The 12,891-nt window shown below is 36.5% G+C and overlaps 2 protein-coding genes across 3 annotated transcripts in view; both read right to left on the reverse strand.

The window, feature by feature from the left end:
• Positions 1 to 5,608, reverse strand: part of prkar2aa (protein kinase, cAMP-dependent, regulatory, type II, alpha A) — a 41,108-nt gene extending 35,500 nt beyond the window's left edge. Inside the window, exons 1-2 of the mRNA XM_014001750.1 lie at positions 5,043 to 5,608; positions 2,280 to 2,566 (exon numbers count right to left, since the gene is read on the reverse strand). Coding sequence (XP_013857204.1) covers positions 2,280 to 2,532 — 253 coding nt within the window. The 5' untranslated portion in view covers positions 2,533 to 2,566; positions 5,043 to 5,608. The remainder of the gene's footprint in view (positions 1 to 2,279; positions 2,567 to 5,042) is intronic.
• A 2,613-nt stretch (positions 5,609 to 8,221) lies between these two features.
• The window catches only part of mgll (monoglyceride lipase), a gene marked incomplete in the record, with an annotated part of 35,632 nt that continues 30,962 nt past the window's right edge, over positions 8,222 to 12,891 (reverse strand). For both annotated transcript variants that reach the window (XM_014001753.1, XM_014001752.1), the window contains 1 exon segment: positions 8,222 to 12,891.

Genomic DNA, 12,891 nt, shown 5'->3' on the forward strand with positions numbered 1-12,891 from the left:
GACAAACGAGACAAACAACCATTCACTCTCTCACTCACAATTAGGGACAATTTAGAGTTATCAATTAACCTAACAGTCATGTTTTTGGTGTGTGGGAGGAAGCCGGAGTGCCCGGAGAGAACCCACGCATGCACGGAGAGAACATGCAAACTCTACCTAGAAAGGTCCCCGGGCCGGGATTTGAACCGGCGACCTTCTTGCTGAGAGGCATCAGCTCTAACAACTGAGCCACCCAGTATTTTTTTCCCCCAAGTTTAAAATATAACTTGTCTTTTTTGATTCTCCACCTGTAGGCTAAAACAGTGGTCTAACAGAAGCACATGATTTCTTCTGATATACAGGCCTGTGTTGTTCCAGTCAGAACTGACTGTCCCCTGGAGGCAGCATACACAAGACTGGATATTTTAATGTCGTGGAAGTCATGTGTGTAACCCCCGGCATGTGGGCAAAAGCTTTTCCTTGAAGAACTGTTACCGCACTCATTTTTTGTTGCCCCTCCCTTGAATGAGGTGTGGAAAGACGCCAATGACTGGTAATCAGAATGTACAAAGGTAGAAGATCTTCATGTCGTCATCGAATTGGAATTTGAACTGGTGTGACATCAAGACAGAATACAGACACTTGCTTCCACAAGTGCAACCATTCACTTCACTAACAGACACTTGTAATGTAACATTTGCAGATAGGAACTCATGCACAAATATACACAGTTGGGGTCTCAGCAGTCTGACAGCAGCTAAACTCAACTAGAGAAAGAGCAGAATCCTTCTTTAACCATAAAGCACCTTGTACCAATCTGCAGGATGTTACATTGTTGCATTTAGCAGAGATTAAATTTGCATGCATGACAAAATACTGCCAACCAAAAGTAAAATTAGCAAAGTGTGTCCCAAACACTGTTTTTTTTAGATAGTTGGCAATCTTTAGTTATGAAGCTTGGTAATATAAAAAATTTTCTACATCTATCATATTATGTATTTTGTACATTATTATTGCAGAATTGAAAACAACTTAATGTACACTGTATCAAACAAATTGTTTGTATGGAGCATTGTATATAGACAAGTTTCTATTACTAAAATCACTAAATGTCAAAGCCAAATATTCCTATTGCATGTTTTTTTTTTTTTTTTTTTTAGATTATTCAGAAACAGGTAAAGTCACAAATTGTCTTCACAGCTTTGGATTTTAAAAATGTTTGGACAAAAAAGAAAATATTTAGCCCTTATTTCAACATGCCGTGTTTTGATTGGGAACTTTAAGCCTTCATTAAGAGAAAAAATATTCACTTTTTAATTTCCACAGTACTAAATTTTAGAAAAATCTACAACAAACTGACAAATCCGTGTAACAGTACAAAAAATAAAATTAAAAACTATAAACTTTGCTATTTACGGTTTAAGAAAACTGAAATGATCTAGGTCATACTGTTCTTAGCAGAACACACAAGAGCTGAGCTATGAAGCAGCTTACATCTTCTGCCAGTCTGTCAAACACAGGGGAGTGATGTGCAGGAAACATGGCATCAGTGATACTGGGGGTAACACACTGTGACAAATTTAAGGGTCATATTAAACCAGTCTTCGTATTTAGTACGTAGATGATTGGAAGCCCAAAGGATGCAGAACTGTTCTGAACAACCTGCTTGGAGGATACTTCCAGTGCACTTTTACTTGACTGACATCTGGGTAACAAGATATTCTTTGAATAAATGCAAAGCACATGCACAGAGTACAACATGACCACTGTGCATTCTTACACATGCTTAGAAACACAATGCACAGATCTCTTATGACAGTTACTTTAAATATTGTTTATTATAGACTGATAATTATTAAATTTACATATAACAATATTGGGATCCTTTTCAGTAAACCAGAATTATTTTAACTTTGCAAAATATCTTTAAAAACTTGTGTTTGTAAGTATTCAGTGTTTTCATTTAAGTTTTTGCACCAATACATTTACTTTATAATATCTGCTAATGTCAAATTTAAAGGCTTTGAAACTTGACAGTTCAAATTAGAACATAAATACATCCTGAGCGCTGCAAAACATAATAAAAATGGAAAACACAGGACAAAACACTTTGTATAAAAAAATTGTATAAAAGGAGTCCTTCTTAGAAAAGAGATGACAGCGATTTATACCAAGACTTTAGACCTCAAAATCTATTTACTTCTTCTTGACAACTTAAAAAATTAAAACACAATACACTTACGTGTTCTGTCCTTCTTTACCCACACAAAGCTGAAAATCTTAACAAAACGTCAACTTACGCTCAAAGTCAGAATCGTCATCTTCATCATCTTCTCCATTGGATTCTGTTTGCATTGGCTCCCCATCAAACATTACTCCCTTTCCTGGCTTGCCACCCGGGCTGGACCCATCTTGACTTCTGGAGTCTCGCAAACGGGTGAAGTACTGTACTGCAAAATCCACCAGGTCAGACGGCCTTTGTCGCAGGACCTCCACAGTGTAGCCCTGGAGCAATTCTGTCAACCCCTTTGGTATCTGAAATTCCATGGCCATGGCTGTGTGCGGCTCGTTGGTAAAGTGTATATATCTAAAGGAAAAAAAGATCTTGTCAGTAAATGCAACTGCTGAATATTACTTTGAGCCCTGATGTACATGGTGTTGTTCAACTGCATGACTGTTGATTTAAACAGAAGTGACTTTACTTAATTTAACACAATGCGTGACCATGAATACTCATTATGTGATGACAGGTCAACATGAGAAATAGGATGTACACAGAAAGACTGAGATTTAAAGGGATGCCTGATTAGTTAAAACATTAGACTTTATTTGATAAACATATATTTTAACTGTAAAATAAAGACTGTAAAAATACTGTAGGATGTTTAGTTTTGTAAATTTTTAAAAATATATTTTAACACGGATGAAGCCATTTTATTTACACACAAAGCATTCTGGGTAAATGATGACGTGGATAGGTCCTCGGTGCGAGGCTGCTAGCGAGCTATATCCACCCTGAAGGTTAATCTTGGACAATATCTGAGGATCGACTCTTAAATGAAACCAGAGAGCGTTGACAGAGAGGAGAAGGTAGAAATGACTCAGCCTGTAACTGAAAATATGGATGAAGGACAACAGAGCTGCTTCATGCAAGAAGAACCTCAGCTTAGCCTGGTAGTCTTTGCGCTAGCGCCGATGCTATATTGCCTTGTATGTATTAGCTCAGCGCTAGCGCGACAAACAAGCTAAACTGAGGTCCTCCATCCATATTTTCAGTTGCAGCTGAGTCATTTTTGCGTTCCCCTCTCTGTCATGTGGATGGAGGACCTCAGTGATGAGAGGAGAATGTGTAGCACTGAGCTAATACATHTATAMGGTGATAGCGTCGGAGCTAACGCTAAAGCTAACAGGCTAAGCTGAGGTTCTTCTTCCATGAAGCAGCTCTGTTGTCCTCCATCCATATTTTCAGTTACAAGCCGAGTCATTTCTACCTTCTCCTCTCTGTCAACGCTCTGGTTTCATTTAAAAGAGTCGATCATCAGATATTGTCCAAGATTAACCTTCAGATATAGCTTGCTTCGCTAGCAGCCTCGCACCAATGACCTAGTTGGCATCATCATTTACCCAGAATGCTTTGCGTGTAAATAAAATGGCTCCATCCGTGTAACTAAACATCCTACAGTATTTTTACAGTCTTTATTTTACAATTAAAATAAGTCTAATGTTACAACTAATCAGGGATCCCTTCAAGGAAAAAAAATTAAAGGAAGCATTCCTTGAAGGTCTACAGATCACCCACTTCTTTTTATGTTAAAAGTGTTCAATTAAACTCATCTTTACTGAGAACGGACTGAGTTCTAACTGTTACGGTTAAGCCTTGTAAATGATTTGAGCAATCGTGAGCAACAATAATACAAAATCTTGCAAGAAATGCTAGAGCTCCAAGAAAGTGTTGAAGATGACAGTTACCACAGCAAAATTTAGTTCAATATCTATAAATTTGACTATTGCCACCTTTTTTTTTTTTTTTGTCTGCTAAGGTCCCTTAGCTGTGGCAATCATCTTGAATTGGGCTAACTACAAAAATATTGACTTTATAAAACATCCAGTTGTTTTACTTTTAGAGTTTCATAAAAACTTGTTAGGTGATTCAAGAAATATTTAGCAAACATACAGGGTATGACAAATTTTTAAGCAAGGTTCATGTAAGGTGCAATACCTGAAGAACTTTCAGCTACTAACATATCTAGTAGCTAACCATTGTGTCTGATAAGGTCACTTAGCCGTGACAGTCATCTTGAACTGGACTGACTCGAAAATGCATTCACTTGTATGTGATTACAATCCTATTATTACTTTCTGGGAGTTTTATCAAAACCAAACCAGTTGTTAGTGAGACATTTTGCTAACAACACAAGCACACGTGCACACAGAATTACCCTTTCGCCTTGGGCGCGGGCAATAATGACCTGACAACCAAAAACTGCATACGCTGACATTAAAAGCAAAGTGTAATAACGTGAAGGGTTTTGACATGTCCCTGAGAAGCAACTTTATTTGGGACTAAAGCCAGGGAACACAAAGTTCTCACAGCTGTGGCCAAAAGATACAAGTTTGAAAAAAAGATTGGACACAAAATGACTCAAACTGTCGGGCTTTAGCAACAATTTGGATCGTCAGAAAAGCTGACTTGCCTGAAACTAGCTAACAGATGTAGCCAAGCTAAAAACAGCAGATAGCTTTAGGTTACTCTTCGGGCCACAGATCCTACTCGTCCAAACTTGCTAATAAGTAAAAGGAAAAAAAAAAAAAGAGAGAGAATACGGCTACAGCAAAACGTGCTGCAGTTGAAGCGTTTTCGCCATCTAGCTTTCAAGCTAGCTAAAATGAGCCACCATCGATTCGAGAAACCCTACATCGTTAGCTTGTGTTGTAGTTAAGGCGCACAGGCTGCAAGTGTTCAGCCACATACACGCACAAAAAGCGAAAGCTGCCAGGATAAACGTTGATATGCAAAAGATTAACAGCTCAACGAACCACTTTGACACACACTAGTCACTTACGTGCAATTCTGTCTCACCGGCTAAACTAGCCAGTCGCCTCCTTCTCGGCGTCTTCCTTATTCGCTCGTTTCGCCTCTTCTTTGCCAGTGAGTGTAATTAGCGTCACCCAACTTCGCTAACCAACGAGTTGCTGTTCTTCGTTGCCAGCCAGGTGTACAAGGATGCTGGCTAAGTTCAGAGGGGAGGGGGGAAATACTTGACTTCGTTCGCTGCTGCAGCCCCAACGTCCACGCACTTGGTGAGGGTGGGACTTATCTGTGGCAGTAAGGAAGGAGCTGGCTAGCTGAGCAGGCTAAAGTGGCTGACCAAATGCCAAGAAAGTCCGGTCTTAGCAAGACAGACAAGCCAGCAACAGCAGGTCGATTACACCGTCGCTCCACACTACCATCGGAGTTACCACGAGTACGTCCGAAAAATACAACTTTAAATAACGTCAAATCATCCGTGAAACGGCTAACGGTGTGAAAATCCAGCCCGATTGACCTAAAGGAGGCTGTTCCTTTCCGGCGAGCTAATCCACAGCTCTTCGAACAGGAATAAACCACTGGCTTCAGCGTGAGGAGGGCGGGGCTACTCGATGAGCGCACGCGATTTGACATAGATTGACAGACATTACGACCAATAGGTATAAAGGGTTATCAAATTTAGCCAATTGAATACAAGCATAAAATTAAAGGCGGGATTAAAGGCTGAATGTATGCACTTAAAACTTAGCCACACCCACAAGGGTGGCCTTGAGATTTTCACAGAGATCTGAAGAAATATTGTTTTTTTTAAAAAAGGCTCCAGCAAATCCAGGAGCTTACTATGAATGAAAATGCAATTGTTGCAACTTCTGCGATACCCCATATGTCCATTTCCACACAATAAATAAATAAATAAATAAATAAATAAATAAATAAATAAATAAATAAATAAATAAACAACCCTGTTCAAAATTATATAAAACACTAGTGCTCACAGTTGTATCACTAGTTAGATGCATTTTAAAACAAATTATACTTTCTTCGATATTTCTAACGTGTTTCAAATGTCAGTTCAGATTAGAATGATGCCATTTGTTGTCTCAACATAGTATATGTCAAAATGTAATGTACTTTTTAAATATAATCTTATTTGAATAAATGCCTCCCCTTTTTTCTTAGTGAACATGCAGTTTTCCTTGCTTATCTCACTCTCTCACATCTGATCTTTGATAGTTTCATTCAGCAGAAAAAGAAAAAAAAAACAAACAAAGTACATTGGGGTCACAGTTAACAGTTCACTATTCTGAGAAGTTTGCAAAGAGCCACAACCACTTTCATTTCTATTTCTCATCTTCTATCTGTCACTGAGGTAAAGCTGTTGCCATGGCCACAAAGAGCCCTTATTTAATTCCTTGAACTGGTTTCTGATTGGCTTAGGCCTTTTTTTTTTTTTATTAACGCAGAGCAAAACCAGACCTCTGGGCTCCCCCTGCTGGGAAAACAAACTTAACATAAATAATTTCAATGCCCAAAACAATTGGATTAAAATCAGAGGGTCACTTTTAAAGAAAATGTGTTATTTTATCATAAATAGATTATACTGACAAAATACTCACCATTATGAAATTAAAGAATGGTTCTGAAAACAAACCACATTATCAATGTGACATTTCAAATTCCGAGGGCTTGGATGCTGGATGTTGGTTATTTCTGAAATCAATTAGCTTGTTGTGAAACACACTGTCATGAATAATCATCCCTGTATACACACTGTAGGCTATCACTACATTGCCCATGGGAGTGCATTTTTCCTGCACATCTCTCTCTCTCTCTCTGGAGACTCACAAGAACAAGGCATGCTGCATACTTAACTGAAAGTGACAGATTAAAACTCTGTTTCAATGTGGATTCAGGTCCTGGCTTTCCTAGAAGTGTTACCTTTTGGGAATTGCTAATAATGTAATTTCAAAAGTGTGTCAAAAAGAGCTGTTAGCCTATATTTTCAGAGTAAAACGAGAGGGGAAGAAAGAAAACAAAAAAGATAAAAAAAAACAGAAAACAAAATAGTGTGAAAAAGATAACCTTAATATGTGGGTTATGTGGGTTTTGATCCTTTACTTGGATCTCCAAAAGCTTTTCAACGCATAAAACCTTCCTCTCATCTTCAGATTACAGAAAATAATTAAAGAATTACCTATTTAGGTGAAAGAAATACTTACATTGGTGATAGTCACTTAATAAAATACATAATCAATGACACTTATCTAATTTTCTTGCTTTTTTATATGTATATATACAGTATATAAGCTGATACACTAAGTTTAGGTGATACATAAATGTAGAGTTTTTATGCTCATTCTCAAGCTTTTTGCTCAAACAACTTGATAATGAAATAGTATTTCATTCATGTCTCGGTTCCCTGAGCACCTATTCTTATAAACATTCACACAAATCACATTCATATTAACAGCAGTTTTTAGTCAGTTTTATGAGTCAGTGCTGCCACCTACTGGTTAACATGAGGCATTTAACCATTCAATATTTGAGAAGCTGAGCTCAGGTTTTCTAATATTTATATTTATTCACATGTTTATTAAAATGACTAAAATTCATTTATAAATATTACGGCATTAAAAAATTACTTTTCTAAACCCAATTTTACCAACTGTGGAATGTGGCATTAAAAAAACTAAACCAAAATGTCCAATAATAATATCATTAATAAAGTCTTAAGTAAAAATATCATTTGATTTACAAAAATAATTTAAGGGCTAGCAGTTCTTGAAAGTATGCTCTTGTCACCTTTATGCCAGAGTCTTATGTTGAAAAACTAGTTGTTTTGGTCAAATACTGACATTAATATGAAGCGAAATCTCATGAAATACAGTATCTTGAAATAAACTCTTGCTCAGAGTATGTGTTATGAATCATTCAGCTACATCGAATTCGAAACGACAAATGTAAAATTGATGTAAAATATATGTTTTACAAACACCCAAATCTGTCAAAATAAGAGTAAAGGTTCAAATCCTGCAGAATTCTTACACCAAAGAAAAGCTGAATCCTTCCCTGACATTTCTTAGTTTCTCTGTGAAACATCATAAAAGCCGCAGCGGATTCATTTGTTTTGTAAATGAATAAATACAAAACTAGCTTGAACATTTAACATGACAATGGGAAATGATCTCATTAAAGAAAAGAAACACCAACCTCAACAGTTAAACAGTCGTGGTTTATTCAGAAATAAGAGTATTGTGGGCATTGTGAACAGATTAGCAATAAATATTTTCACATTAAGAAAGTTAAAAGTGGTTTTATTATTACATTTGATTCCTATATACAACATCACACCTGATGCAAACTGTCAAATGCTAACCTGTGAAGTGATAACAGTACAATGCATTCATGAAACTCTACAGGATGATTTTATTCACCTGAATTTGAGTTAAATCATAGTTTAGAGTCCACTGTCTTCAAACATATGGAAAACAACAGATGTCACATTATAGATGGATATTAGCACTGAATGGTGTAAAAAGAGTGTCATTTAGTGTGCAGCCTGTTAAAACAAACAACACAGAACTTTACAAGGAAGACTCGGGAATGCCAAGATTCAACATAACCCCTTGAAAGTCAGGACCCCTTTGCTTCTGTAAACCCCCCTTTTGAGCCAAACAATAAAGTGTATCTGTGCACAAACATGCTAGTGTTTGCTTTATTTCAATATTTTGCTTTTTTCCCCTTTTTAAAAGGTGGTAGTGACATTTAACATCTTAATGGAATGATCAATTGACGTATTTTTTATGTTTTTTGTACATTTAAAACATTTTCATTAAGATTTTTAGAATAATTAGGATTGCATTGATACATAAAAAAAGTTTTTCTTAACAAAAGGGCAAAATAACAGTTTACCACCAAAATGTGAAATAAAAATGTATCTCCAGTTGTGCCAAAAACAAAAATATTTATTGTTCCATTCATCCAATTTACACATTACTTCTTAAAAGGGCTCATTAATGTCATGAACACGTGTCAAAAATCCTAAAGTGAGGAACAAAATCTGCAGGTTTTTTTAATATTGATTATTAATATATTCTGCAAGCAAAACGACTTCATGAACAGCTGCCAACTACCACATGGGTTTGTTTACTTTTAGAAACAGCCAAAATGACTGAAAATATCCATTTTCATGCAAAGAAATAAATGTTTCATTTTTACTGACATAGAAAAAAAAGTAAAAGTCAAATTCTTCCACCTATTTTATCATTATATAAAGACCAAAAAAAACTTGTGTTTATTGTCAAGTATCAAACAAGTTTCTTTTTAACAGAAATGATAACATGCACATTCATTAGCATGATAAGGCACAAACACAACATATACATATGGTCACAAACATCAGTTCAATTGTGTGTCATTAGAAACAAATCAAACCAGTTATTTTCCTGTTAAAGCCTTCAGTTTGGTCTTTACTAATTTAACCTAAATGTGTTCCGTTTGTTCCCAAACTGAAAGTTTTAAAATCAGATGGAGTAACTAAAATAGAGCTGTCTGATAATAAATTCAAGTTGAAACTGAAAAGAAGATCAAGACAGTAAACATTTCGCAGTGTATGTTTTGTCCCGAAGTAAATAAAGTAAAAATATGAAACAAGTGATGGTTTTGACATTCAAAAAGATCTAAATTTCCAATTTTTTGCATTCATAAATCTCACAGGTGTATATTTGTTTCCATACAAATGACCTCAGAAACAATACATGTTTGTGAACCTGTAAACAAGTTTCCATGTTTGAAGGCGTTACAGCAACACAAATTATAATAATAATTACTGAATTATCATCTAAAAAGTGTCGTTTTTCAATGAGTCGTGAGTTTTTAAGTGTCACAAGTAAAAACTCTTTCTAAAAGATGTGGAAATTACACACATTCTTGACTACAATAGATTAATAAAAACAATCCTTTATAAAATCAGCAAGGTTTGAATTGTATTTTGTTCCGTTGTACATTATCAAGCACTAAAATACAATCTGCCCACTAGAAACACAAGTTAAACTCGATTAGCCTGGATCTTGTGTATGATGCAAACGTATTTGTCTTCATTTATTGGAGAAGTCACATTCAACTCTCGCTAACAGCTTTTCACTGATCAAACTCATGCAAACATTGCACTGAGTCTTTCCAGTACAAGATAATCTCATAAACCTGTAGAAAGACTGGCCGGCTCCTTTTAGTCCTACGTTATATATAACAGTTCTTTTCTTAGAAACAGTCCTCAAGTCAAAAAAAAGAATGAGGGAATAAAGACCCTATTGTCAAGTCAGCAGGCCAAGTGAATTTGTCTTCATTACAAAAGCTACAAATCAGTCAAAGTGCAGCTGCCATCTGTCAGTATTTTCTCATCTTTGCTCAGTAGAACCTCTGTCTTGACACAGATCTTAACATTTGAGTGGGTTACAAGCTATTAACAGCATTTCATGTGTGGCTATGTTTGTATGGGAATTCTGCACATGAATGCACATCAGTGCAAAGAAACATTGGAAAAAAGAAATGTCTCAACAGGATGTGAAGACTGTGTTGAATATTGCACATTAATGAGAAAGTGGTTGATGCTGAATTTCTTGCACCACTGTTCAGTTAAAAGACGGAATGAAAAAAAAAACTGAAAAACGGTGCAAAATGTCCATAAAACTTGTCTTATTTAATTTGAAGGGTTAAACATTTGAATTCGGCTCATGCAGCTCTGATTATTCACTGTGAGCTGATGTTGCTGCTTGTGCAGCTTCTTATCTCAGCGTTCACACAAAAGGGAAATCCTCGGAGCAGCGAATGGACAGCAAACCCTGAGCGCAGACCCATCTGCCATACTTCCCACAGAATTAATGAAGGCGTTCACTTTTACTGAGTGATTTTTTTTTTTATTTTGCAGGGAAAGGTAGAAAAAAAAAGTGCTACCATGGTTACTGTCGTCGCCTTTCCTCTCTCTTTTTTTCCCCTCCCCTCCTCACTGCGTCTCGATTTCCCTCCTCGCTCAGAGCAAACAATAGCAGTAATATCCACTCACGTAGTCTGACAGGTAGGGCTTTTTTTAAAATCACACAGTGAGCTGAAGTCATTGTGCTGATGTGGTGCAGCAGGGGAGCCATTAGGAGTTTGAATGCGGTCGGGACTGTGAAGCCTTTGCGTGTGCTGCATCTGCTGCAGTCTAATCAGGACTAGATTGTATCTGAAGGGCTTGCAGTCTTGCTCGGGGTTGAGGGTCTGACTCCTGCAGAGAATCAGGAATACATTACATTTCCAGCTATATCTGCTGTCTGCAGCCAGACTGATATCATTTCTTGTTTGTTATGGCAGAATTTTACATAAAAGCCCTTATAAAATAAAGAAGGTAATGTAAGGCATGTAACTTTTTCCTTTTATTTATACTTTTTATTTTGCCCTTTATTTGGCCTGCCACCTTCTGTGGCAGAGTTTGAGACTAAGATTATATTTAGAAATTTAAAAAAGTTAAGCCATTTTCTTCAAACCTTAAAAACACAATGCTCCTGTAATATTATATCGTGCTCAGAGTATGTGTTGAGGATGACTCTCAGCTACTACCACATCACATTTTAGCTCATTATTTGTTAAACTGACTGCATTGTGAGCTTTTTGTGCTTTCTAACAGCATAGGGTTGTCATGTTAAATTAGATTGAGTCTAAAAGGTAATCAGCTACAGCTTTAAATTTAACAATTACTTACAAAACGTTTTTTTTTTTTTTTTTACTTTGCCCAGTGGTTCATGAGATATTTTGCTAACAAATATTCACCTTTGATCTTGTGTTGGTGGGTGACAATACAAGTCAACAATCTAATAGCTACCAGAGCTCTGAGTTAAAGAAGCACTTTGGCACACAAAAAACAGTGAAATCCAGCTTCTAACTGAACAAGAAACAACTGGAAGGCAAAAGAACAAAACATCTGAATATAAATTTAAATATAACATGACTACAATGTGTCATGAAGCCTGTTGCTGCTCTGATGGTTCACCATTTGTGGCAGTGTGGGTGTCTGCGTACAAGATGTCTCAATCTGTAGCAGAACAAGGGTGTAAGTGATGGACAGAACAAAGAGCGCTTGTTACCACGTTCAGCAAAAAAATAAAAATAAAAAAATAAAATAAGTGGAAGAAAGAAGAACAACAGATGTAATGCAGTGAAGTGAAAAAGTGAAAGTCTGACTGACTTCTTCATTCTATCCTTCCAGCCGGGGTCACCCTGGTGATCAGACACGTTGATGGAAGTTAATAAAACTGTGGGACCGGTGCTGAGACTCAACATACCAGTCACCATGGATCCCACACCGTGTCCCCTACACTTTCTGCACCGGCTGATGATTAAAGAAACACAAACTAAACGAAGCCAGTGGGTTCCCTATCCCCCTGTGTTCAATAGAACAAACATGAGGCCTACAAAAGGGACAAATGTAAGAAAATGACCTAAAAAAAATCTAAATGTTTTATCCTCCATGTTTGGAACTGTTGCACAACATTAAATTTTGGACTCTGGAAGCTTTCACATACTCGATTACATGCAGCACTATCAGTTAGCAGTGGCTGCTAATTACAGTCTGCAGAACAATCCATAATAACGATGCATCTCTGTCTAGCTGATAATTAAAGAGCTATAAAAATGACAGTGAACTTATTGCCATCATATTTAAAGTCACAGCTGACTTCAGGCGTAACAGAACTGCTTCAATTGGTCCTTTAGGTATAGATATCTGATATAAAGATGTTTCTTTTTGTCAAAGTTTAATATTTATTAAAGGTCTGCCATTCATTGATGGATTTCTTCATGGGTTTCAGATTAAAAGTATTACATGTTGACAACTGACAGAGTTATAG

This window comes from Austrofundulus limnaeus, unplaced genomic scaffold, assembly GCF_001266775.1.
Source record: "Austrofundulus limnaeus strain Quisiro unplaced genomic scaffold, Austrofundulus_limnaeus-1.0 Scaffold10, whole genome shotgun sequence".
Classification (NCBI taxonomy): Eukaryota; Metazoa; Chordata; class Actinopteri; order Cyprinodontiformes; family Rivulidae; genus Austrofundulus; species Austrofundulus limnaeus.